Below are 27,021 nucleotides of genomic sequence, written 5' to 3'. Positions count from 1 at the left end.
CACCACCACCCCACCACTTTCCCCCCTTGGTGTCCATACATTTGTTCTCTACATCTGTGTCTCAATTTCTATCCTGCAAACTGGTTCATCTGTACCATTTTTCTAGGTTCCACATATATGCGTTAATCTATGATATTTGTTTTTCTCTTTCTGACTTCACTCTGTATGACAGTCTCTAGATCCATCTACATCTCTACAAATGACCCAGTTTCATTCCTTTTTATGGCTGAGTAATATTCCATTGTATATATGTACCAAATCTTCTTTATCCATTCGTCTGTCGATGGGCATTTAGGTTGCTTCCATGACCTGGCTATTGTAAATAGTGCTGCAATGAACACTGGGGTGCATGTGTCTTTTTGAATTATGGTTTTCTCTGGGTATACACCCAGTAGTGGAATTGCTGGGTCATATGGTAATTCTATTTTTAGTTTTTTAAGGAACTTCCATACTGTTCTCCATAGTGGCTGTATCAATTTAAATTCCCACCAACAGTGCAAGAGGGTTCCCTTTTCTCCACTCCATCTCCAGAATTTGTTGTTTGTAGACTTTCTGATGATGCCCATTCTAACTGGTGTGAGGTGATACCTCATTGAAGTTTTGATTTGTATTTCTCTAATAATTAGTGATGTTGAGCACCTTTTCATGTGCTTCTTGGACATCTGTACGTCTTCTTTGGAGAAATGTCTATTTAGGTCTTCTGCCCATTTTTGGATTGGGTTGTTTGTTTCTTTAATATTGAGCTGCATGAGCTGCTTATATATTTTGGAGATTAATCCTTTGTCCTTTGATCCGTTTGCAAATATTTTCTCCCATTGTGAGGGTTGTCTTTTCATCTACTTTATGGTTTCCTTTGCTGTGCAAAAGGTTTTAAGTTTCATTAGGTCCCATTTGTTTCTTTTTGTTTTTATTACCATTACTCTAGGACGTGGATCGAAAACGATCTTGCTGTGATTTATGTCAAAGAGTGTTATTCCTGTTTTCCTCTAAGAGTTTTATACTGTCCAGTCTTACATTTAGGTCTCTAATCCATTTTGAGTTTATTTTTCTGTATGGTGTTAGGGAGTGATCTAATTTCATTCTTTTACATGTAGCTGTCCAGTTTTCACAGCACCACTTATTGAAGAGACTGTCTTTTTGCCATTGTATATCCTTGCTTCCTCTGTCATAGATTAGTTGACCATAGGTGTGTGGGTTTATCTCTGGGCTTTCTATCTTGTTCCATTGATCTATGTTTCTATTTTTGTGCCAGTACCATATTGTCTTCATTACTGTAGCTTTGTAATATAATCTGCAGTCAGGTAGTCTGATTCCTCCACCCCATTTTTTTCCCTTAAGACTGCTTTGGCTATTCGGGGTCATTGGTGTCTCCACACAAATTTTAAGATTTTTTGTTTTAGTTCTGTAAAAAATGCCATTGGTAATTTGATAGGGATTGCATTCAATCAGTAGGTTCCTTTGGGTAGTATAGTCATTTTGACAGTATTGATTCTTCCAATCCAAGAACATGGTATATCTCTCCATTTCTTTGTATATCTTTAATTTCTTTCATCAGTGTCTTATAGTTTTCTGCATACAGGTCTTTTGTCTCCCTAAGTAGGTTTATTCCTAGGTATTTTACTCTTTTTGTTGCAGTGGTAAATGGGAGTGTTTCCTTAATTTATCTTTCAGATTTTTCATCATGAGTGTATAGGAATGCAAGAGATTTCTGTGCATTAGTTTTGTATCCTGCAAATTTACCAAATTCATTGATTAGCTCTAGTAGTTTTCTGGTGGCATATTTAGGATTCTTTATGTATAGTATCATGTCATCTGCCAACAGTGACAGTCCTTCTTTTCCAATTTGTATTCCTTTTATTTATTTTTCTTCTCTGATTGCCATGGCTAGGACTTCCAAAACTATGTTGAATAAGAGTGGTGAGAGTGGACATCCTTGTCTTGTTCCTGATCTTAGAGGAAACACTTTCAGTTTTTCACCATTGAGAATGATGTTTGCTGTGGGTTTGTCATATATGGCCTTTATTATGTTGAGGTAGTTTCCCTCTATGCCCACTCTCTGGAGAGTTTTTATCATAAATGGGTGTTGAATTTTGTCAAAAGGTTTTACTGCATCTATTGACATGATCATATGAATTTTATTCTTCAGTTTGTTAATATGGTGTATCACATTGATTGATTTGCGTATATTGAAGAATCCTTGCATCCCTGGGATAAATCCCACTTGATCATGGTGTATGATTCTTTTAATGTTGGATGTGTTGTTGGATTCTGTTTGCTAGTATTCTGTTGAGGATTTTTGGATCTATATTCATCAGTGATATTGGTCTGTAATTTTCTTTTTTTTTAGTATCTTTGTCTGGTTTTGGTATCAGGGTGATGGTGGCCTTGTAGAATGAGTTTGGGAGTTTTCCTTCCTCTGCAATTCTTTGGAAGAGTTTGAGAAGCATGGGTGTTAGCTCTTCTCTAAATGTTTGACAGAATTCACCTGTGAATTCACACAATTCACAGAATTCACAGGTGAATTGACAGAATTCACCTGTGAAGCATTCTGGTCCTGGACTTTTGTTTGTTGGACGATTTTTAATCACAGTTTCAATTTCATTACTTGTGATTGGTCTGTTCATATTTTCTATTTCTTCCTGTTTCAGTCTTGGGAGGTTATACCTTTCTAAGAATTTGTCCATTTCTTCCAGATTGTCCATTTTATTGGCATAGATTTGTTTGTGGTTGTCTCTTAGGATGCTTTCTATATCTGTGGTGTCTGTTGTAACTTCTTTTTCATTTCTAATTTTATTGATTTGAGTCCTCTCCCTCTTTTTCTTCATGAGTCTGGCTAATGGTTTATCAATTTTGTTTATCTTCTCAAAGAACCAGCTTTTAGTTTTATTGATCTTTGCTATTGTTTTCTTTGTTTCTGTTTCATTTCTTTCTCTTTTTTTTTGAAACTTTTATTTATTTATTTTTAACATCTTTATTGGGGTATAATTGCTTTACAATGGTGTGTTAGTTTCTGCTTTATAACAAAGTGAATCAGTCATACATAAACATATGTTCCCATATGTCTTCCCTCTTGCGTCTCCCTCCCTCCCACCCTCCCTATCCCACCCCTCCAGGCTGTCACAAAGCACCGAGCCAATATCCCTGTGCCATGCGGCTGCTTCCCACTAGCTATCTACCTTACTACGTTTGTTAGTGTGTATATGTCCATGACTCTCTCTCGCCCTGTCACAGCTCACCCTTCCCCCTCCCCATAACCTCAAGTCGTTCTCTAGGAGGTCTGCGTCTTTATTCCTGCCTTACCCTTAGGTTCTTCATGACATTTTTTTTTCTTAAATTCCATATATATGTGTTAGCATACGGTATTTGTCTTTTTCTTTCTGACTTACTTCACTCTGTATGACAGACTCTAGGTCTATCCACCTCATTACAAATAGCTCAATTTCGTTTCTTTTTATGGCTGAGTAATATTCCATTGTATATATGTGCCACATCTTCTTTATCCATTCATCCGATGATGGGCACTTAGATTGTTTCCATCTCCGGGCTATTGTAAGTAGAGCTGCAATGAACATTTTGGTACATGACTCTTTTTGAATTTTGGTTTTCTCAGGGTATATGCCCAGTAGTGGGATTGCTGGGTCATATGGTAGTTCTATTTGTAGTTTTTTAAGGAACCTCCATACTGTTCTCCATAGTGGCTGAACCAATTCACATTCACACCAGCAGTGCAAGAGTGTTCCCTTTTCTCCACACTCTCTCCAGCATTTATTGTTTCTAGATTTTTTGATGATGGCCATTCTGACTGGTGTGAGATGATATCTCATTGTAGTTTTGATTTGCATTTCTCTAATGATTAATGATGTTGAGTATTCTTTCATGTGTTTGTTGGCAGTCTGTATATCTTCTTTGGAGAAATGTCTATTTAGGTCTTCTGCCCACTTTTGGATTGGGTTGTTTGGTTTTTAGTTATTGAGCTGCATGAGCTGCTTATAAATTTTGGAGATTAATCCTTTGTCAGTTGCTTCATTTGCAAATATTTTCTCCCATTCTGAGGGTTGTCTTTTGGTCTTGCTTATGGTTTTCTTTGCTGTGCAAAAGCTTTGAAGTTTCATTAGGTCCCATTTGTTCCTTTTTGTTTTTATTTCCATTACTCTAGGAGGTGGGTCAGAAAGGATCTTGCTGTGATTTATGTCATAGAGTGTTCTGCCTATGTTTTCCTCTAAGAGTTTGATAGTTTCTGGCCTTACATTTAGGTCTTTAATCCATTTTGAGCTTATTTTTGTGTGTGGTGTTAGGGAGTGATCTAATCTCATACTTTTACGTGTACCTGTCCAGTTTTCCCAGCACCACTTATTGAAGAGGCTGTCCTTTCTCCACTGTACATTCCTGCCACCTTTATCAGAGATAAGGTGTCCATATGTGCGTGGGTTTATCTCTGGGCTTTCTATCCTGTTCCATTGATCTATCTTTCTGTTTTTGTGCCAGTACCATACCGTCTTGATAACTGTTGCTTTGTAGTATAGTCTGAAGTCAGGGAGCCTGATTCCTCCAGTTCCTTTTTTCGTTCTCAAGATTGCCATGGCTATTCAGGGTCTTTTGTGTTTCCATACAAATTGGAAAATTTTTTGTTCTAGTTCTGTGAAAAATGCCAGTGGTAGTTTGATAGGGATTGCATTGAATCTATAGATTGCTTTGGGTAGTAGAGTCATTTTCACAATGTTGATTCTTCCAATCCAAGAACATGGTATATCTCTCCATCTATTTGTATCATCTTTAATTTCTTTCATCAGTGTCATAATTTTCTGCATACAGGTCTTTTGTCTCCTTAGGTAGGTTTATTCCTAGATATTTTATTCTTTTTGTTGCAATGGTAAATGGGAGTGTTTTCTTGATTTCACTTTCAGATTTTTCATCATTAGTATATAGGAATGCCAGAGATTTCTGTGCATTAATTTTGTATCCTGCCACTTTACCAAATTCATTGATTAGCTCTAGTAGTTTTCTGGTAGCATCATTAGGATTCTCTATGTATAGGATCATGTCATCTGCAAACAGTGACAGCTTTACTTCTTCTTTTCTGATTTGGATTCCTTTTATTTCCTTTTCTTCTCTGATTGCTGTGGCTAAAACTTCCAAAACTATGTTGAATAAGATTGGTGAGAGTGGGCAACCTTGTGTTTTTCCTGATCTTAGTGGAAATGCTTTCAGTTTTTCACCATTGAGGACGATGTTGGCTGTGGGTTTGTCATATATGGCCTTTATTATGATGAGGAAAGTTCCCTCTCTGCCTACTTTCTGCAGGGTTTTTATCATAAATGGGTGTTGAATTTTGTCAAAAGCTTTCTCTGCATCTATTGAGATGATCATACGGTTTTTCTCCTTCAATTTGTTAATATGGTTTATCACTTTGATAGATTTGCGTATATTGAAGAATCCTTGCATTCCTGGAATAAACCCCACTTGATCATGGTGTATGATCCTTTTAATGTGCTGTTGGATTCTGTTTGCTAGTATTTTGTTGAGGATTTTTGCATCTATGTTCATCTGTGATATTGGCCTGTAGTTTTCTTTCTTTGTGACATCCTTCTTTGGTTTTGGTATCAAGGTGATGGTGGCCTCGTAGAATGACTTTGGGAGTGTTCCTCCCTCTGCTATATTTTGGAAGAGTTTGAGAAGGATAGGTGTTAGCTCTTCTCTAAATGTTTGATAGAATTCGCCTGTGAAGCCATCTGGTCCTGGGCTTTTCTTTGTTGGAAGGTTTTTAATCACAGTTTCAATTTCAGTGCTTGTGATTGGTCTGTTCATATTTTCTATTTCTTCCTGATTCAGTCTTGGCAGGTTGTGCATTTCTAAGAATTTGTCCATTTCTTCCAGATTGTCCATTTTATTGGCATAGAGTTGCTTGTAGTAATCTCTCATAATCTTTATTATTTCTGCAGTGTCAGTTGTTACCTCTCCTTTTTCATTTCTAATTCTATTGATTTGAGTCTTCTCCCTTTTTTTCTTGATGAGTCTGGCTAGTGGTTTATCTACTTTGTTTATCTTCTCAAAGAACCAGCTTTTAGTTTTATTGATCTTTGCTATTGTTTCCTTCATTTCTTTTTCATTTATTTCTGATCTGATTTTTATGATATCTTTCCTTCTGCCTGCTTTGGGGTTTTTTTGTTCTTCTTTCTCTAATTGCTTGAGGTGCAAGGTTAGGTTGTTTATTCGAGATGTTTCCTGCTTCTTAAGGTGGGCTTGTATTGCTATAAACTTCCCCCTTAGAACTGCTTTTGCTGCATCCCACAGGTTTTGGGTCGTTGTGTCTCCATTGTCATTTGTTTCTAGGTATTTTTTGATTTCTTCTTTGATTTCTTCAGTGATCACTTCATTATTAAGTAGTATATTGTTTAGCCTCCATGTGTTTGTATTTTTTACAGATCTTTTCCTGTAATTGATATCTAGTCTCATGGCGTTGTGGTCAGAAAAGATACTTGATACAATTTCAATTTTCTTAAATTTACCAAGGCTTGATTTGTGACCTAAGATATGATCTATCCTGGAGAATGTTCCATGAGCACTTGAGAAAAATGTGTATTCTGTTGTTTTTGGATGGAGTGTCCTATAAATATCAATTAAGTCCATCTTGTTTAATGTATCATTTAAAGCTTGTGTTTCCTTATTTATTTTCATTTTGGATGATCTGTCCATGGGTGAAAGTGGGGTGTTTAAGTCCCCTACTATGAATGTGTTACTGTCGATTTCCCCTTTTATGGCTGTTAGTATTTGCCTTATGTATTGAGGTGCTCTTATGTTGGGTGCATAAATATTTACAATTGTTATATCTTCTTCTTGGATCGATCCCTTGATCATTATGTAGTGTCCTTCTTTGTCTCTTTTAATAGTCCTTATTTTAAAGTCTATTTTGTCTGATATGAGAATTGCTACTCCAGCTTTCTTTTGGTTTCCATTTGCATGGAATATCTTTTTCCATCCCCTTACTTTCAGTCTGTATGTGTCTCTAGGTCTGAAGTGGGTCTCTTGTAGACAGCATATATAAGGGTCTTGTTTTTGTATCCATTCAGCTAATCTGTGTCTTTTGGTGGGAGCATTTAGTCCATTTACATTTAAGGTAATTATCGATATGTATGTTCCTATTCCCATTTTCTAAATTGTTTTGGGTTCATTATTATAGGTCTTTTCCTTCTCTTGTGTTTCTTGCCTAGAGAAGATCCTTTAGCATTTGTTGTAAATCTGGTTTGGTGGTGCTGAACTCTCTCAGCTTTTGCTTGTCTGTACAGGTTTTAATTTCTCCATCAAATCTGAATGAGATTCTTGCTGGGTAGAGTAGTCTTGGCTGCAGGTTTTTCTCCTTCATCACTTTCAGTATGTCCTGCCACTCCCTTCTGGCTTGCAGAGTTTCTGCTGAAAGATCAGCTGTTAACCTTATGGGGATTCCCTTGTGTGTTATTTGTTGTTTTTCCCTTGCTGCTTTTAATATGTTTTCTTTGTATTTAATTTTTGACAGTTTGATTAATATGTGTCTCGGCGTATTTCTCCTTGTATTTTTCCTGTATGGGACTCTCTGTGCTTCCTGGATTTGATTAACTATTTCCTTTCCCACATTACGGAAGTTTTCAACTATAATCTCTTCAAATATTTTCTCAGTCCCTTTCTTTTTCTCTTCTTCTTCTGGAACCCCTATAATTCGAATGTTGGTGTGTTTAATGTTGTCCCAGAGGTCTCTGAGACTGTCCTCAGTTCTTTTCATTCGTTTTTCTTTATTCAGCTCTGCAGTAGTTATTTCCACTATTTTATCTTCCAGGTCACTTATCCGTTCTTCTGCCTCAGTTATTCTGCTATTGATCCCATCTAGAGTACTTTTAATTTCATTTATTGTGTTGTTCATCGTTGCTTGTTTCATCTTTAGTTCTTCTAGGTCCTTGTTAACTGTTTCTTGCATTTTGTCTATTCTATTTCCAAGATTTCGGATCATCCTTACTATCATTATTCTGAATTCTTTTTCAGGTAGACTGGCTATTTCCTCTTCATTTGTTAGGTCTGGTGCATTTTTATCTTGCTCCTTTATCTGCTGTGTGTTTTTCTGTCTTCTCATTTTGCTTATCTTACTGTGTTTGGGGTCTCCTTTTTGCAGACTGCAGGTTCGTAGTTCCCGCTGTTTTTGATATCTGTCTCCAGTGGCTAAGGTTGGTTCAGTGGGTTGTGTAGGCTTCCTGGTGGAGGGGACTAGTGCCTGTGTTGTGGTTGATGAGGCTGGATCTTGTCTCTCTAGTGGGCAGGTTCACGTCTAGTGGTGTGTTTTGGGGTGTCTGTGGCCTTATTATGATTTTAGGCAGCCTCTCTGCTAATGGGTGGGGTTGTGTTCCTGTTTTGCTAGTTGTTTGGCATAGGTTGTCCAGCACTGTAGCTTGCTGGTCGTTGAGTGAAGCTGGGTGCTGGTGTTAAGATGGAGGTCTCTGGGAGATTTTCGCTGTTTGATATTATGTGGAGCTGGGAGGTCTCTTGTTGACCAGTGTCCTGAAGTTGGCTCTCCTACCTCAGAGGCAGAGCCCCGACTCCTGGCTGGAGCACCAAGAGCCTTTCATCCACACGGCTCAGAATAAAAGGGAGAAAAAGTAGAGGGAATTAGTAGAAGTATGAGGAAAGAAAGAAGGAAAGGAGGGAAGGAAGGAAGGAAGAAAGAAGCAAAGAAGGAAAGAAGGCAAGAAGGAAAGAAAGGGAGGGAGGGAGGAAGGAAGGAAGGAGGGAAAGAAGGAAAAAAGAAAGAAAGAAGATACAGTAAAAATAAAATAAAGTATAATAAAGTTATTGAATTAAAAAATTCTTATTTAGAAAAAAAAAAAGGGACGGAACCTTAGGACAAATGTTGGAAGCAAAGCTATACAGACAAAATCTTACACAGAAGCATACACATACAGCCTCACTAAAAGAGGTAAAGGGGGAAAAATCATAAATCTTGCTGTCAGAGACCACCTCCTCAATTTGGGATGATTCGTTGTCTAAAGGAGGGGAGGAGGGAAGGAAAGAAAGAAAGAGAGAACGAAGGTAAAGTATAATAATGTTATTAAAATTAAAATTGATTATTAAGAAAAAAATTTTAAAAAAAAAAACATGGACGGATAGAACCCCAGGACAAATGGTGGAAGCAAGACTATACAGACAAGATCTCACACAGAAGCATACACATACACATTCACAAAAAGAGGAAAGGGGAAAAAATCATAGATCTTGCTCCTAAAGTCCACTTCCTTAATTTGGGATGATTGGTTGTCTATTCATGTATTCCACAGATGCAGTACATCAAGTTGATTGTGGAGCTTTAATCCGCTGCTTCTGAGGCTGCTGGGAGAGATTTCCCTTTCTCTTTTTTGTTCTCACAGCTCCCGGGGCTCAGCTTTGGATTTGGCCCCGACTCTGCGTGTAGGTCGCTGGAGGGCGTCTGTTTTTCGCTCAGACAGGACGGGGTTAAAGGAGCCGCTGATTCGGGGGCTCTGGCGCACTCAGGCCGGCGTGGAGGGCGGGGCACGGAGTGCGGGGCGGGCCTGCGGCGGCAAAGTCCGGCGTGACTTTACACCAGCCTGAGGCCCGCAGTGCATTCTCCCGGGAAAGTTGTCCCTGGATCCCGGGAACCTGACAGTGGCGGGCTGCACAGGCTCCGCGGAAGAGGGGTGTGGAGAGTGACCTGTGCTCGCACACAGGCCCCTTGGTGGCAGCAGCAGCAGCCTTAGCGTCTCCCGCCCGTCTCTGGGGTCCGCGCTTTTAGCCGCGGCTCGCGCCCGTCTCTGGGGTCCGCGCTTTTAGCCGCGGCTCGCGCCCGTCTCTGGAGCTCCTTTAAGCAGCGTTCTTAAACCCCTCTCCTCACGCACCAGGAAACAAAGAGGGAAGAAAAAGTCTCTTGCCTCTTTGGCAGGTGCAGACTTTTCCCGGGACTCCCTCCCGGCTACCCGTGATGCACTAACCCCTTCAGGCTATGTTCAAGCCGCCAACCCCAGTCCTCTCCCTGCACTCCATCCGAAACCAAAACCCGAGCCTCAGCGCCTCAGCTCGCAGCCCCGCCCGCCCCGGCGGGTGAGCGGACAAGCCTCTCGGGCTGGTGAGTGCCAGTCGACACCGATCCTCTGTGCGGGAATCTCCCCGCTTTGCCCTCCGCACCCGTTGCTGCGCTCTCCTCCGCAGCTCCGAAGCTCCCCGCTCCGCCTCCCGCAGTCTCCGCCCGCGAAGGGGCTTCCTAGTGTGTAGAAACCTTTCCTCCTTCACAGCTCCCTCCCACTGGTGCAGGTCCCGTCCCTATTCTTTTGTCTCTGTTTTTTCTTTTGCCCTACCCAGGTACGTGGGGGGTTTCTTGCCTTTTGGGAGGTCTGAGGTCTTTTGCCAGCCTTTAGTAGGTGTTCTGTAGGAGTTGTTCCACATGTAGATGTATTTCTGGTGTATCTGTGGGGAGGAAGGTGATCTCCGCGTCTTACTCTTCCGCCATCTTCAAGGTCCCCCCTCATTTATTTCTGCTCTGATCTTTATGATTTCTTTCCTTCTGCTAACTTTGGGTTTTGCTTGTTCTTCTTTCTCTAATTGCTTTAGGTGTAACGTTAGATTGTTTGAGATTTTTCTTCTTTCTTGAGGTAGGCTTGTATAGCTATAAACTTCCCTCTTAGAAATGCTTTTGCTGCATCCCATAGGTTTTGGATCGTCGTCTTTTCATTGTCATTTGTCTCTACGAATTTTTTTATTTCCTCTTTGATTTCTTCAGTGATCGCTTGGTTATTTAGTAACATATTGTTTAGCCTCCATGTGTTTGTGTTTTTTACGTTTTTTTGTCTGTAATTGATTTCTAATCTCATAGTGTTGTGGTCAGAAAAGATGCTTGATATGATTTCAATTTTCTTAAATTTACTGAGGCTTGATTTGTGACCTAAGATGTGATCTGTCCTGGAGAATGTCCTGTGCACACTTGAGAAGGAAGTGTAATCTGCTGTTTTTGGGTGGAATGTCCTATGAACATCAATTAAATCTGTCTGCTCTATTGTGTCATTTAAAGCTTGTGTTTCCTTATTAATTTTCTGTTTGGATGATCTGCCCATTGGTGTAAGTGAGGTGTTAAAAGTCCCCCACTATTATTGTGTCAGTATCGATTTCCTCTTTTATAGCTGTTAGCAGTTGCCTTATGTATTGACGTGTTCCTGTGTTGGGTGCATATATATTTATAATTGTTATATCTTCTTGGAATGATCCGTTGATCATTATGTAGTGTCCTTCCTTGTCTCTTGTAACATTCTTTATTTTAAAGTCTATTTTTATCTGATATGAGTATTGCTACTCCAGCTTTCTTTTCATTTCCATTTATATGGAATATCTTTTTCCATCCCCTCACTTTCAGTCTGTATGTCTCCCTGGGTCTGAAGTGGGTCTCTTGTAGACAGCATATAGATGGGTCTTGTTTTTGTATCCATTCAGCAAGCCTGTGTCTTTTGGTTGGAGCATTTAATCCTTTCACGTTTAAAGTAATTATATGTATGTTTCTATTACCATTTTGTTAATTGTTTGGGGTTTGTTTTTGTAGGTCCTTTTTTTCTCCTGTGTTTCCCACTTAGAGAAGTTCCTTTAGCATTGGTTGTAGAGCTGGTTTGGTGGTGCTGAATTCTCTTAGCTTTTGCTTGTCTGTAAAGCTTTTGATTTCTCCATTGAATCTGAATGAGATCCTTGCAGGGTAGAGTAATCTTGGTTGTAGGTTCTTCCCTTTCATCACTTTAAGTATATCATGCCACTCCCTTCTGGCTTGTAGAGTTTCTGCTGAGCAATCAGCTGTTAACCTTACGGGAGTTCCCTTGTATGTTATTTGTCATTTTTCCCTTGCTGCTTTCAATGATTTTACTTTGTCTTTAATTTTTCCCAGTTTGATTACTATGTGTCTTGGTGTGTTTCTCCTTGGGTTTAGCCTGTATGGGACTCTCTGTGCTTCCTGGACTTGGGTGGCTATTTCCTTTCTCATGTTAGGGAAGTTTTCAACTATAATCTCTTTAAGTATTTTCTATGGTACTTTCTCTCTCTCTTCTCCTTCTGGTACCCATATAATGCAAATTTTGTTGCATTTAATGTTGTCCCAGAGGTCTCTTAGGCTGTCTTCATTTCTTTTCATTCTTTTTCTTTATTCTGTTCTGCAACAGTGAACTCCACCATTCTGTCTTCCAGGTTGCTTATCCGTTCTTCTGCCTCAGTTATTCTGCTATTGATTCTTTCTACTGTATTTTTCATTTCCATTATTGTATTGTTCATCTCTGTTTGTTTGTTCTTTAATTCTTCTAAGTCTTTGGTAAACATTTCTTTCATCTTCTCGATCTTTGCCTCCATTAGTTTTCTGAGGTCCTGGATCATCTTCACTACCATTATTCTGAATGCTATCTCTACTTCATTTAGTGGTTTTTCTGGGGTTTTATCTTGTTCCTTCATCTGGTACGTAGCCCTCTGCCTTTTCATCTTGTCTGTCTTGCTATGAATGTGGTTTTTGTTCCACAGACTTGTAGTTCTTCTTTTTTTTTTTAACATCTTTATTGGAGTATAATTGCTTTACAATTGTGTGTTAGTTTCTGCTTTATAACAAAGTGAATCAGTTATACATAAACATATGTTCCCATATCTCTTCCCTTTGCATATTCCTCCCTCCAACCCTCCCTATGCCACCCCTCCAGGCAGTCACAAAGCACCGAACTGATATCCCTGTGCTATGCGGCTGCTTCCCACTAGCTATCTACCTTACGTAAGGTAGTGTAAATATGTCCTTGCCTCTCGCTCGCTTGGTCACAGCTCACCCTTCCCCTCCCCATATCATCAAGTTCGTTCTCCAGTAGGTCTGTATCTTTATTCCTGTCTTACCCCTAGGTTCTTCATGACATTTTTTTTTTCTTAAATTCCATATATATGTGTTAGGATACGGTATTTGTCTTTCTCTTTCTGATTTACTTTACTCTGTATGACAGACTCTAGGTCTATCCACCTCATTACAAATAGCTCAATTTCGTTTCTTTTTATGGCTGAGTAATATTCCATTGTATATATGTGCCACATCTTCTTTATCCATTCATCCGATGATGAACAGTTAGGTTGTTTCCATCTCTGGGCTATTGTAAATAGAGCTGCAATGAACATTTTGGCACATGACTCTTTTTGAATCATGATTTTCTCAGGGTATAATGTGCAGTAGTGGGATTACTGGGTCATATGGTAGTTCTACTTGTAGTTTTTTAAGGAACCTCCATACTCTTCTCCACAGTGGCTGTATCAATTTACATTCCCACCAGCAGTGCAAGAGGGTTCCCTTTGCTCCACACCCTCTCCAGCATTTATTGTTTCTAGATTTTTTTTTTTTTTTTTTGCGGTACGCGGGCCTCTCACCGTTGTGGCCCCTCCCGCCGCAGAGCACAGGCTCCAGACGTGCAGGCTCAGCGGCCATGGCTCACGGGCCCAGCCGCACCGCGGCATGTGGGATCCTCCCGGACCAGGGCACGAACCCGTGTCCCCTGCATCAGCAGGCGGACTCTCAACCACTGCGCCACCAGGGAAGCCCTGTTTTAGATTTTTTGATGATGGCTTTTCTGACTGGTGTGAGATGATATCTCATTGTAGTTTTGATTTGCATTTCTCTAATGATTAATGATGTTGAGCATTCTTTCATGTGTTTGTTGGCAGTCTGTATATCTTCTTTGGAGAAATGTCTATTTAGGTCTTCTGCCCACTTTTGGATTGGGTTGTTTGGTTTTTAGTTATTGAGCTGCATGAGCTGCTTATAAATTTTGGAGATTAATCCTTTGTCAGTTGCTTCATTTGCAAATATTTTCTCCCATTCTGAGGGTTGTCTTTTGGTCTTGTTTATGGTTTTCTTTGCTTTGCAAAAGCTTTGAAGTTTCATTAGGTCCCATTTGTTTATTTTTGTTTTTATTTCCATTTCTCTAGGAGGTGGGTCAAAAAGGATCTTGCTGTGATTTATGTCATAGAGTGTTCTGCCTATGTTTTCCTCTAAGAGTTTGATAGTTTCTGGCCTTACATTTAGGTCTTTACTACATTTTGAGCTTATTTTTGTGTGTGGTGTTAGGGAGTGATCTAATCTCATACTTTTACATGTACCTGTCCAGTTTTCCCAGCACCACTTATTGAAGAGGCTGTCCTGTCTCCACTGTACATTCCTGCCTCCTTTGTCAAAGATAAGGTGACCATATGTGCGTGGGTTTATCTCTGGGCTTTCTATCCTGTTCCATTGATCTATATTTCTGTTTTTGTGCCAGTACCATGCTGTCTTGATTACTGTAGCTTTGTAGTATAGTCTGAAGTCAGAGAGCCTGAATCCTCCACCTCCGTTTTTCGTTCTCAAGATTGCTTTGGCTATTCGGGGTCTTTTGTGTTTCCATTACAAATTGTGAAATTTATTGTTCTAGTTTCGTGAAAAATGCCAGTGGTAGTTTGATAGCGATTGCACTGAATCTGTAGATTGCTTTGGGTAGTAGAGTCATTTTCACAATGTTGATTCTTCCAATCCAAGAACGTGGTATATCTCTCCATCTATTTGTATCATCTTTAATTTCTTTCATCAGTGTCTTATAATTTTCTGCATACAGGTCTTTTGTCTCCCTAAGTAGGTTTATTCCTAGATATTTTATTCTTTTTGTTGCAGTGGTAAATGGGAGTGTTTTCTTGATTTCACTTTCAGATTTTTCATCATTAGTGTATAGGAAGGCCAGAGATTTCTGTGCATTAATTTTGTAACCTGCTACTTTACCAAATTCATTGATTAGCTCTAGTAGTTTTCTGGTAGCATCTTTAGGATTCTCTATGTATAGTATCACGTCATCTGCAAACAGTGACAGCTTTACTTCTTTTCCGATTTGGATTCCTTTTCTTCTCTGATTGCTGTAGCTAAAACTTCCAAAATTATTTTGAATAATAGTGGTGAGAGTGGGCCACCTAGTCTTGTTCCTGATCTTAGTGGAAATGCTTTCTGTTTTTCACCATTGAGGATGATGTTGGCTGTGGGTTTGTCATATATGGCCATTATTATGTTGAGGAAAGTTCCTTCTATGCCTACTTTCTGCAGGGTTTTTATCATAAGTGGGTGTTGAATTTTGTCGAAAGCTTTCTCTGCATCTATTGAGATGATCATATGGTTTTTCTCCTTCAATGTGTTAATATGGTTTATCACATTGATTTGCATATGTTCAAGCATGCTTCCATTCCTGGATTAAACCCCATTTGATCATGGTATATGATCCTTTTAACGTGTTGTTGGATTCTGTTTGCTAGTATTTTGTTGAGGATTTTTGCATCTATGTTCATCTGTGATATTGGCCTGTAGTTTTCTTTCTTTGTGACATCCTTGTCTGGTTTTGATATCAAGGTGATGGTGGCCTCATAGAATGAGTGTGGGAGTGTTCCTCCCTCTGCTATATTTTGGAATAGTTTGAGAAGGATAGGTGTTAGCTCTTCTCTAAATGTTTGATTGAATTCACCTGTGAAGCCATCTAGTCCTGGGCTTTTGTTTGTTGGAAGTTTTTTAATCACAGTTTCAATTTCAGTGCTTGTGATTGGTCTGTTCATATTTTCCTTTTCTTCCTGATTCAGTCTTGGCAGGTTGTGCATGTATGAGAATTTGTCCATTTCTTCCAGGTTGTCCATTTTATTGGCATAGAGTTGCTTGTAGTAATCTCTCATGATCTTTTGTATTTTCTGCGGTTTCAGTTGTTACTTCTGATTTTTCATTTCTAATTCTGCTGATTTGAGTCTTCTCTCTTTTTTTCTTGATGAGTCTGGCTAATGGTTTATCAATTTTGTTTATCTTCTCAAAGACCCAGCTTTTAGTTTTATTGATCTTTGCTATCGTTTCCTTCATTTCTTTTTCATTTATTTCTGATCTGATCTTTATGATTTCTTTCCTTCTGCTAACTTTGGGGGTTTTTTGTTCTTCTTTCTCTAATTGCTTTAGGTGCAAGTTTAAGTTGTTTATTCAAGATCTTTCCTGTTTCTTAAGGTAGTATTGTATTGCTATAAACTTCCCTCTTAGAACTGCTTTTGCTGCATCCCATAGGTTTTGGGTTGTTGTGTCTCCATTGTCATTTGTTTCTAGGTATGTTTTGATTTCCTCTTTGATTTCTTCAGTGATCACTTTGTTATTAAGTAGTGTATTGTTTAGCCTCCATGTGTTTGTATTTTTACAGATCTTTTCTTGTAATTGATATCTAGTCTCATAGCGTTTTGGTTGGAAAAGATACTTGATACAATTTCAATTTTCTTAAATTTACCAAGGCTTGATTTGTGACCTAGGATATGATCTGTCCTGGAGAATGTTCCATGAGCACTTGAGAAAAATGTGTATTCTGTTGTTTTTGGATGGAATGTCCTATAAATATCATTTAAGTCCATCTTGTTTAATGTATCATTTAAAGCTTGTGTTTCCTTATTTATTTTCATTTAGGATGATCTGTGCATTGGTGAAAGTGGGGTGTTAAAGTCCCCTACTATGTATGTGTTTCTGTTGATTTCCGCTTTTATAGCTGTTAGTATTTGCCTTATGTATTGAGGTGCTCTTATGTTGGGTGTATAAATATTTTAGTTCTTCTTGCTTCTGCTGCCTGCCCTCTGGTGGATGAGGCTATCTAAGAGACTTGTGCAAGTTTCCTGATGGGAGGGACTGGTGGTGGATAGAGCTGGCTGTTTGTTGCTCTGGTGGGCAGAACTCAGTAAAACTTTAATCCACTTGTCTGCTGATGGTGGGGCTGGGTTCCCTCCCTGTTGGTTGTTTGGCCTGAGGCACCCAACACTGGAGCCTCAGGCCAACAACAACAGGGCTCTTTGGTGGGGCTAATGGCAGCCTCCGGTAGGGCTCATGCCAAGGAATACTTCCCAGAACTTCTGCTTCCAGTGTCCTTGTCCTCACAGTGAGACAGAGCCAACCCCCGCCTCTGCAGGAGACCCCCCAACACTAGCAAGTAGTTCTCTTTCAGTCTCTATGGGATCACTGCTCCTTCCCCTGGGTCCCAGTGCACACACTACTTTGTGTGTGCCCTCCAAGAGTGGAGTCTCTGTTTACCCCAGTCCTGTCAGCATCCTGCAATCAAATCCAGCTAGTCTTCAAAGTCTGATTTTCTAGGAATTCCTCCTCCTGCTGCCATACCCCAGGTTCGGAATCCTGATGTGGGGCTCAGAACCTTCACTCCAGTGGGTGGACTTCTGTGGTCTAAGAGTTCTCCAGTTTGTGGGTCACCCACCCAGCAGTTATGGGATTTGATTTTATTGTGATTGCGCCCCTCCTGCCATCTCATTGTGGCTTCTCCTTTGTCTTTGGATGTGGCGTATCTTTTTTGGTGAGTTCCAGTGTCTTCCTGTCGATGATTGTTCAGCAGTTAGTTGTGATTCCAGTGTTCTCGCAAGAGGGAGTGAGAGCATGTCCTTCTACTCCGCCATCTTGAACCAATCTGGATGTTGAATTTTATGAAAAGCTTTTTCTGCATCTGTTGAGATGACAATATGGTTTTTAGTCTTCAGTTTTTTACTGGGATGTATCACACTGATTGGTTTGCAGATATTGAAAAATCCTTGCATCTCTGGGATAAATCCCACTTGATTATCATGTATGATCCTTTTGATGTATTGTTGGCTTCCGGGTTGCTAGCATTTTGTTGAGGATTTTTGCCTGATAGTCTCCTGTAATTTTCTTTTTTTGTGGTATCTTTGTCTGATTATGGTATCAGGGTGATGGTAGCATTATAGAGTGAGTTTGGAAGTGCTTCTTCCTGTGCAATTTTATTTTTTTTCAGAAGTGTAGGTGTTAACTATTCTCTAAATGTTTGAGAGCATTCACCTGTGGAGTCTTGTGGTCCTGGACTTTTGTTTGTTGGGAGTTTTTTTAATCACAGATTCAATTTCAGTACTTGTAGTTGGTCTGTTCATATTTTCTATTTCTTCCTGGTTCAGTTTTGCGAGATTGTACCTTTCTAAGAATTTGTTCTAGGTTGCCCATTTTATTGGCATATAGTTGCTTGTAGTAATCTCTAATGCTCCTTTGTATTTCTGCAATGTCAGTTGTTACTTCTCCTTTTTCAGTTCTAATTTTATTGATTTGGGCCCTTCCCTTTAGTTTTCTTTATCTTCTCAGAGAACCAGCTTTTAGTTTCATTGATCTTTGCTATTGTTTTCTTAGTCTCAATTTCATTTATTTCTGCTCTGATCTTTATGACTTCTTTCTTTCTATTAACTTTGGATTTTGTTCTTCTTCCTCTTGTTGCTTTAGGTGTAAGTTTAGATTATTTATTTGAGATTTTTCTTGTTTCCTGAGGTAAGCTTTTATCAGTATAAACTTCCCTCTTAGAATTGCTTTTGCTGCATCCCGTAGGTTTTGGATCATTGTGTTTTCATCTTCATTTGTCTCTAGGTATTTTTTGTTTTGTTTGTTTGTTTTTTAATATATATATTTATTTAACTGGCTATGTTAAGTCTCAGTTGCAGCATGCGGGATCTTTTGTTGCAGTGCATGGGCTCTTCGTTGCAGCACGTGGGCTTCTCTCTAGATGTGGTGCACAGGCTCCAGAGTGCGCAGTCTCAGTAGTTGGGGCTCACGGGCTTAGCTCCCCCGTGGCATGTGGGATCTTAGTTCCCCGACCAGGGATTGAACCCACGTCCCCTGCATTGGAAGGCGTATTCTTAACCACTGGACCACCAGGGAAGTCCCATCTGGGTATTTTTTGGTTTCCTCTTTGATTTCTATAGTGATCCGTTGGTTGTTTAGTAGCATATTGTTTAGCCTCCACATTTTTGTGTTTTTTGCAGTTTTTTTCTTGTAGTTGATTTCTAATCTCATAGTGTTGTGGTTGGAAAAGGTGCTTGATACAATTTCAGTTTTCTTAAATTTACCAAGACTTGCTTTGTGGCCCAGCATGTGATCAATCCTGGAGAATGTTCCATGTGCACTTGAAAAGAATGTGTATTCTGCTGCTTTTGGATGGAATGCTCTATAAATATCAAGTCCATCTGGTCTGATGTTTCATTTAAGGCCTCTGTTTCCATATTGATTTTCTGTCTGGATTTTCTGTCCATTGATGTAAGTGGGGTACTAAAGTCCCCAACTATTATTGTGTTACTCTCAATTTCTTCTTTTATGTCTGTTAACATCTGCCTTATATGTTGAAGAGCTCCTGTATTGGGTGCATACATATTTACAATTGTTATATCTTCTTGGATTAATCCCTTGGTCATTATGTTTCTTGCAACAGTCTTCTATTTTAAAGTCAATTTTGTCTGATATGAGTGTTGCTATTCCAGCCTTCTTTTGATTTCTATTTGCATGGAATACCTTTTTCCATCACCTCACTTTCAGTCTGTATTTGTCTGTAGCTCTGAAGTCGGTCTCTTGTAGACAGCATATACATGGGTCCTGTTTTTACATGCAGTCAGTCTATGTCTTTTGGTTGGAGCATTTAATCCATTTATATTTAAGGTAATTATCCATGTGTATGTTCTTATTGCCATTTTGTTAATTGTTTTGGATTTGTTTTTGTAGGTCTTCTTTCTGTTTCCTCTTTTGTTCTCTTGTGATTTGATGACTATCTTTAGTGTTGTGTTTGGGTTCCTTTTTCTTTTTTGTGTATATATTACAGATTTTTTTGTTTGTAGTTACCATGATGTTTTAATATACCAGTCTGTATGTATACATTATTGTTTTAAGTTGCTGATCTCTTAATTTCAAATGCATTTTAAATATCCTGCATTTGTACTCTCCCTCTCTCACAATTACTGGTTTTGGTATCATATTTGTGTGTGGATGATTTCCTACCTTTATAGTTGCCTTTACCAGTGAACTTTCCCATTTTATAATTTTCTTGTTTCTAGCTGTGACCTTTTCTTTTCCACTTGGAGAAGTTCCTTTAGCATTTGTTGTAAAACTGGTTTGGTGGTGCTGAATTCTGTTAATTTTTGCTTGTCTGTAAAGCTTTTGATTTCTCCGTCGAATCTGAACGAGAGCCTTGCTGGGTAGAGTGTTCTTGGCTGGAGGTTTTTCCCTTTCATCACTTTAAATATATCGATATATCGTGCTACTACTTTCTGGCCTGCAGAGTTTCTGCTGAGAAATCAGCTGATAGTCTTCAGGGGATTTCCTTGTATGTTATTTGTTGCTTTTCCCTTGTTGCTTTTAATATTTTCTCTGTCTTTTATCAATTTGATTATTATGTGTCTAAGTGTGTTCCTCCTTGGGTTAACCCTGCATGGCACTCTCTGTGCTTCCTGGACTTTGGTGACTATTTCCTTTCCCACGTCAGGGACATTTTTAGCTATTATCTCTTCAAATATTTTCTCAGGTTCTTTCTCTCCCTCATCTCCTTCTGGGACCCCTTTAATGTGAATGTTGGTATGTTTGACATTTGTCCCAGAGGGCTCTTAAACTCACATTTCCTTTCATTATTTTTTCTTTATTCTGTTCCACGGCAGTGGTTTTCACCACTCTGTCTTCCAGCTCACTGCTTTGTTCTTCTGCCTCATTTATTCTGCTACTGATTGCTTCTAGTGTATTTTTCATTTGCTATTGTATTCTTCAACTCTGTTTGTTATTCTTTATATTTTCTAACTCTTTGCTAAAAACCTTCTTGCAACTTCTTGCTCTGTGCATCCATTTTTTCCCCGAGTTCTTGGGTCATCTGTACAATCATTACTCTTAACTCTTTCTCAGGTAGATGGCCTATCTCCACTGCACTTATTTGTTCTGCTTCTGGGGTTTTATCTTGTTCCTTCTTCCAGAACTTATTCCTTTGCCATCCCATTTTGTTTAAGTTAGTGTTTTATTTTTATGTATGCAGTGGCTTATGTTTCTTGACCTTGGAGAAGTGGCCCTCAGTAGGGGTTGTCCTGTGTGTCCCAGCAGTACACTCCTCTCTCATCACCCAAGGGCCAGCCTGGTCCTAGGGTACTTTCTGACCTATGTTTGCATACTCAGTGCTGCAGGATCATAGTTTTCTTGCTTCTAGTGTCTGCCCCCTGCTGTGTGAGGCTTTGTCTAGAAGCTTGTGCAGGCTACCTAGCGGAAAGGGCTGGTGCCTGCCCACTGGTGGGTGGAGCTGGCTCTTGGCCCTCTGGTAGGCAGGGCTGTGTCTGGGGGCATGTCTAGAGGTGTCTGTAGGCTCAGGAAGTCTTTAGGCAGCCTGTCTGCTGATAGGTGGCGCTGTGTTTCCATGCTGTTAGTTGGTTGGCCTGAGGCATCCCAGCACTGGAGCCTACAGGCTGTTGGTTGGGGCCAGGTCTTGGTGCCAGGGACCCAAAATGTCTGCCTCCAGCCAGAGTTCACGTAGATCCCTGGTATGTCCACCACCAGCTTTTATGACCCCAGAGAGAGCCACAGCTGTCGCCCCCCACACCACCTCCCCAGGAGACCCTCCAAGACCAGCAGCTAGGTCTGGCCCAGGCTCCTATGGAATCATTGCTTTTGCCCTGGGTCCCAGTGCATGCAAGATCTTGTGTGTGCTCTTCAAGAGTGGAGTCTCTGTTTCCCCCAGTCCTGTGGAGCTCCTCAGGAAGCTGGCCTTCAAAGCCAAATGCTCAGGGGACTCCTCTTCCTGGTGCCAGACCTTTAAGCTGGGGAGCCTGGCGTGGGGCTTAGAGCTGCCACTCCTGTGGGAGAACTTCTGTGATATAACTGTTCTCCAGTTTGTGCATCGCCCACCTGGTTGGTATGGGATTTGATTATATTGTGAGTGCACCACTCCTACCATCTCATAGTTTCTTCCTTATGTCTTTGGATTTAGAGTATCTTTTTTGGGGTAGGTTTCAGTCTTTTTTATCACTGGTTGTTCAGCAGTTGTGATTTTGGTGTGCTCATGAGAGGAGGTGAGCTCAAGGTCCTTTTACTGGTCTCTCAATGGCCTATGTAATTTTATCTGATACATACTGAAGTGCTATAGAATTGCAAATTTAATTATTGATAAAAAATGGCTCATGTTGAGGAGTTGTTGCCCAGAGTGTGTGGGCCGTGAAAGTCAAAACTAATCGCTAATTGTCTTTGGCACTTGAAGATGACTGCTGATGAATGGCTGTACATATTGCAGTGTCCACAAAATATGATGTGTTCTAAGCACAAGATGCACCTAATGGTTCCACCCCTCTTGTTGAACTTCTCTCCTAATTTATCCCTCCCTCATGGGCTGTGAAACCTTTCCATAGGAACCCTCCAATTCTGCTGTCGACCAAGATGACCTCAGCTGTTATCACAGTTACGTGGTCCATGTCTGAGCTGCACCCTCTGTTCTGTCAGCATCCTTTAGAGTGTTTCCTCCATGTGCTCCAACTGCCATTATTGGCTTTAGTCTGCTTTGTAAAAGCTGGTATAATAATCCAGCTGTTATGAATCCATTGCACATTCCCAGTGCAAGACTTATAGTATGGTAAGAGCTGGAAGGGACCTTGATGGTCGAGTGTGACCCCATGTTACAGACTAAGAAACTGAAACCTGGAGACTTGTCCAAGCCCCAAAGCCTAGTTTGCCAGCAGTGTTAGAACTAGACTCTAAGCCGTGTATTTTCTTTTCCTTATGTCTTTTTTAAATGACTTTTTCCTTTGGAAAATGTCAAACATAAACAAAAATGAGCTAGTATAATGAATCCCCCTTATATCTCCATTCCTCAGCTTCAGCAATATCAGTGTTTAAACAATCGTGTATTGTCTGTACCTCTCCAAAGATTATTTTACAGCAACTCATAATTTCACTTGTATTTATTTTATTTATCTCTTAAAGATAAGGGTCATTTTTAAAAACAGTCTTAATATCATTATCATACTTTAAATAAACAGTAATAACCTAACTGCTTTCATCAAAACCCATTGCCCCTTGATATAGTAAATAGCCCAGTTCTTACAGTTGCAATGCTGGTTTACTTAGGAGCTGAATTCTGAGTTCTCAGTGTTGGTGACCTGCTTTACCATTAGATAAATAGTGGGTGAAATGCTTTGTGTGGTTGAAGACAGAAAACTTAACTTGAATTTCTTATATATTTGTTTCTTTTTGAGATTCCACAGCATAGCCTTGAGTATAGAGCAGTACTTATATAATTACCTTGGAAACTTTTCATAATACTTACAGTCTGTTTTACCTGGGTGTATAACATAGGGAACCAGAGACATTTATTTTCAAGTTGTCGGCTTCCTGTCCTGTTATATTTTCAAGCACATAAAATCCAGTCGTCTTTGAGTTATGTTGGTCCTTCCAGGTCCTCATCGTCCTACCTGTCAGTCTGAGCTTCTGTACTACCTGGTATTAAAGCGCAGGCACAGATGGAAATGCACATGTGTTCGTCAGTTATCTGTGATTTGAAATGGCCTATAGCTTATCTCCCTTTCACTAGAATTGACTGTAGGGTTAATGAAATTACACTTACGAAACAAGGATTTTTCTTGTTCGGTATAGCTATCACATAACTTGATCAGCCTTTGGATTTTAGAGTTCTTCACTGATCTAATTTATAATAACTACAGTTATCATTTATGTAGTGCCTTAGAGTTTTTAAAACACCTTTACAGATAGCTTCCTGCCTGATGGTAGTTGTTAAGAGTTCAGATCTGATGGCATTGAATCCTCCAAGACAAACTAGCATAATTTACAATTCTAACATATATTTTCTGGCTTTTTCCTCTTTACATCTTGTACTGTGGCTTGGGTACTCAGGATTGACAATGTGGTATAGCAACAACATTGCTGGTTGGTACAGAAAGACCCTACAAACAACTTGGTGGTGTTTGTAGCTAGATGATGCCTTTCATTACTGGCCTTAGCAGTCTGGCCTTTGAAAAGAAGGTAGTGGTAGCATTATTGAGCATCAAGAATTTCATTGATTGATTCCTACAATAATAAGGAAGGAGAAAATCCATACCCCTAACAAGTTTCTTCACCCAGACATTTCAGCTGTCACATTGTCATGGCCTGGGCTGTTTATAAAAACAGAAATAGGGATGTCATGGTCCAGACTCCTCAGCTTCTTTATCTGAACTCTTAAGTTTCATGTAAAGCAGGAATGCTGTTGTTTATTTGCCTTTTGTTTCTTTTAAAACAACTATTTTTAAAAAGCATTTCTCAAAAAAAAAAAAAAGCATTTCTCAGTTTTTATTGGGTTCAATTGGAAAAGTCTTTATTGTAAACAGAAACTAATTGATTGTAAGTGTATCAAACTGAGCTTTTTTTTTCCCTCCTTTTTTTTTCTTTTACTGTTTGAGCCAATTTTTTCTATTCCAAACAAAATTCTGAACCTTAATACATGGACATTTCTCTTTTCCTTTGCCAGTGTGCAAATCTCCAGGGAGTCAAGATGCTCTGTTCTAATGCAGAAGGAGCATCCCTGAAACTGTGCAATTTTGAAGATCCTTCTGGTCTCAAAGCCAATTTAGAAGGTGAGATTCTATCTATAATTACCTTCTCTAAGGTAAAAACACACTGTTAAGTAAGTAAAAATCCCTGCAAAACAACTGTTACTGCTAAAACATGACAACCACAGGGATTTAGATTTCTTCTGTCTTATACTTAGAGAATTTGCAAAGGGATTAAGCCATTGCTTGGTCTCAGTCCTGGTGACCAACATGCTGAACTCGGGAAATGTGGCCTCCAATGTTTAAGGAGGCTTCAGTTGGAGAATTAAGTATCAACATCTTAAACTTTCAAACAGAACAGCATAGCCTTACACGGGCCAAAATTAAGAAATTCAGTTTGCATATAGCCAGGCAGTTTTTTGTCATTTTTGGATATAATATTTTGTTTATGAATTCCTTATTGCTTTGTTGTGTCCATGAACTGGTCAATTCATTTATTTGTATATTTAGAAGACACAGTACTTATCTTCACTGCCATGAACTTTCCAGGGCATATTTAAAAGTGCTAATTATCATAAGACTGAATTTAATTCCTCCATCAAAAATACCGACTAAAACATGAATGCTTAATTCATAGTGTAAGCAAACAAATTGTTAACAAAGAACTCTTTATATATATATGTTGGTTGAGAGACAGATTTATAATTCAGTCATTTCCAAAGGATCCAGAGGTCATCATTCACCTCTATTATAAGTCACCTTGCATCTTTTGAAGATAGATGACTATAAATATTTTCAAGTTCAACTATGCCTAAAATGTATTCCCTTTAGGTGCTAATCTGAAAGGTGTGGATATGGAAGGAAGTCAAATGACAGGAATTAACCTGAGAGTTGCTACCTTAAAAAATGCAAAGTTGAAGAACTGTAACCTCAGAGGAGCGACTCTGGCAGGAACTGATTTGGAGGTGAGTCAGCAAGTTGAAAGAGTTTTTATTAATCTAGAATTACTGAGTAGCTCCTGCAAAATGTATTGAGATCATAAACAAAGTAGTTGGCTGGTCAAAACTGCCAGGTAACATGCCAGCCCAGCTGAAGGGATGCTTTCCTTTCAATTGCTTGTTTAAACAAATTTGAATTCCAGAGTAGGATCCGGTTACCTAAGTTACAGATGCCAGGTTCAGATTTGAAGACTCAATCTGGCATTCAGTCTGAGCTGATTTCATTTCTCCTCTTTTCCTTGGGTCTCCCTCAAGTAGATACATTTGATAGATGCTTTTTTAATCCAGTTGATTGTGGTTTCCTTAAATTTTAATTCCAAACAGAATTTAATTGGGCCAGATTATTTCTTGAACTACTTGAGAAATTGAAATGACATCTGTGTTTGAAATCAGGTTCAGGGAAAGCCTGTTCTAAATCGGCATCATATTTTTTGAATCTCAACCTGAGATTTTCATTCTGTCCAGTCACCTTTTTCATCAGTATTGTCTTGTATGTATCATCTTGATTGGCAGATTTAGCGTGCAGACTCCAGAGCTGTCAATAGGTCTGTATCATCGCTCTCTGGTAGCTCTTTCTGCGACAGTGGGCATGTTCTGTGACCTTGCTGTCAGTCCAGCAACCACCAGCCACCTATGGCTCCTGAGCTTTTAAAATGTGGCCAGTGCCACTGAGAGATGGATTTTTTAATTGAATTTAATTTTAATTCATTTAAACATAAGCTGCCACATGTGGCTGGGACTATCGTGTTGAACAGTACAGCCCGATACAAGAAAACCTGGCATAGACAGGGTTGTAGAGACTAGCACGTCAGCGTTTAGCTTGCTGTTGATTTTTTAAAATGTTTTCGCCTTGTTCTCTTGATAGGTCTTAGCAGCGTAGTAGCAGGCCCCATTAACCTTAAAGGCAAAAAGAACCAGCCTAAGACTGAAGGTATAAACCTATTATAAGCACCATTATTTAGTTTTTTATTATGTGTTACTGTCACCCATGATGATGATTGTTTTTCCTTGGTTTGAGTTAGCATGTAGTCAATGCGGTTAAACAGCAAAAAGCTTCTCTTTATCCAGCTGATTGCAAAGACTAATCAGGTTGACTGTTGGGGCAGCTGCTGACAGGTTATGTGCAGTCACCCTTCTCTCTAACCATTGTCCCCACCATCCCCAGGGATGTAGGACTTATCCAAAATCCCTGTCTCATCTGTCACTCCCTGATCTCAAGGGAAATTTGAAAGCAGCTCCCACTTATGGTGGTAGTTACACTGCTGTATACATTTATTGAAACTCATTGAACTGTACACATAATTTGGGGGTTAAAAAGAGGTAATTCCTTGCTCTGAGAGTGTTAGGGTTGAAGGAGAATCTATTATGCGATTTAATGAAGTGAAATCCCTTTCTCTCAGATTTGTTTTACACAGTCTCCCCCACCCCCTCACTCCCATGCCTTGCATTATTATTGTTCATGGATTGTTTAGATACTTTTTACTACATTGGAGGCCATTCTGGATTTTAAATGCCTAAAACACAGAAGGGACATGCTTCGTCATTAACTTTTGTTTATACATATTGACAGTGGTCAGCCTGAGCATCAACTAGAGAGAGTAAATACAGAGAAGAAAACATGACTTTCTTCTAAAATTTCTGGAAGTTCTCCAGAAATAACTGAGTTTTATTGTACAGGAACATTTTCCTAATATGCCCCAGGAATCAC

At 39.4% G+C, this 27,021-nt stretch overlaps 1 protein-coding gene across 2 annotated transcripts in view; it reads left to right on the top strand.

Moving 5' to 3' along the window:
- KCTD9 (potassium channel tetramerization domain containing 9) overlaps positions 1 to 27,021 on the top strand; it is a 61,046-nt gene that overhangs the window by 32,034 nt on the left and 1,991 nt on the right. For both annotated transcript variants that reach the window (XM_082842617.1, XM_082842618.1), the window contains 2 exons: positions 24,294 to 24,399; positions 25,147 to 25,280. In XM_082842617.1, coding sequence (XP_082698743.1) covers positions 24,294 to 24,399; positions 25,147 to 25,280 — 240 coding nt within the window. The remainder of the gene's footprint in view (positions 1 to 24,293; positions 24,400 to 25,146; positions 25,281 to 27,021) is intronic.

This window comes from Leucopleurus acutus (genome assembly GCF_964270905.1).
Source record: "Leucopleurus acutus genome assembly, chromosome: 7".
Taxonomy (NCBI): domain Eukaryota; kingdom Metazoa; phylum Chordata; class Mammalia; order Artiodactyla; family Delphinidae; genus Leucopleurus; species Leucopleurus acutus.
The sequence above is the reverse complement of the archived record's forward strand: the minus strand, read 5'-3'. Positions and strand labels throughout refer to the sequence as shown.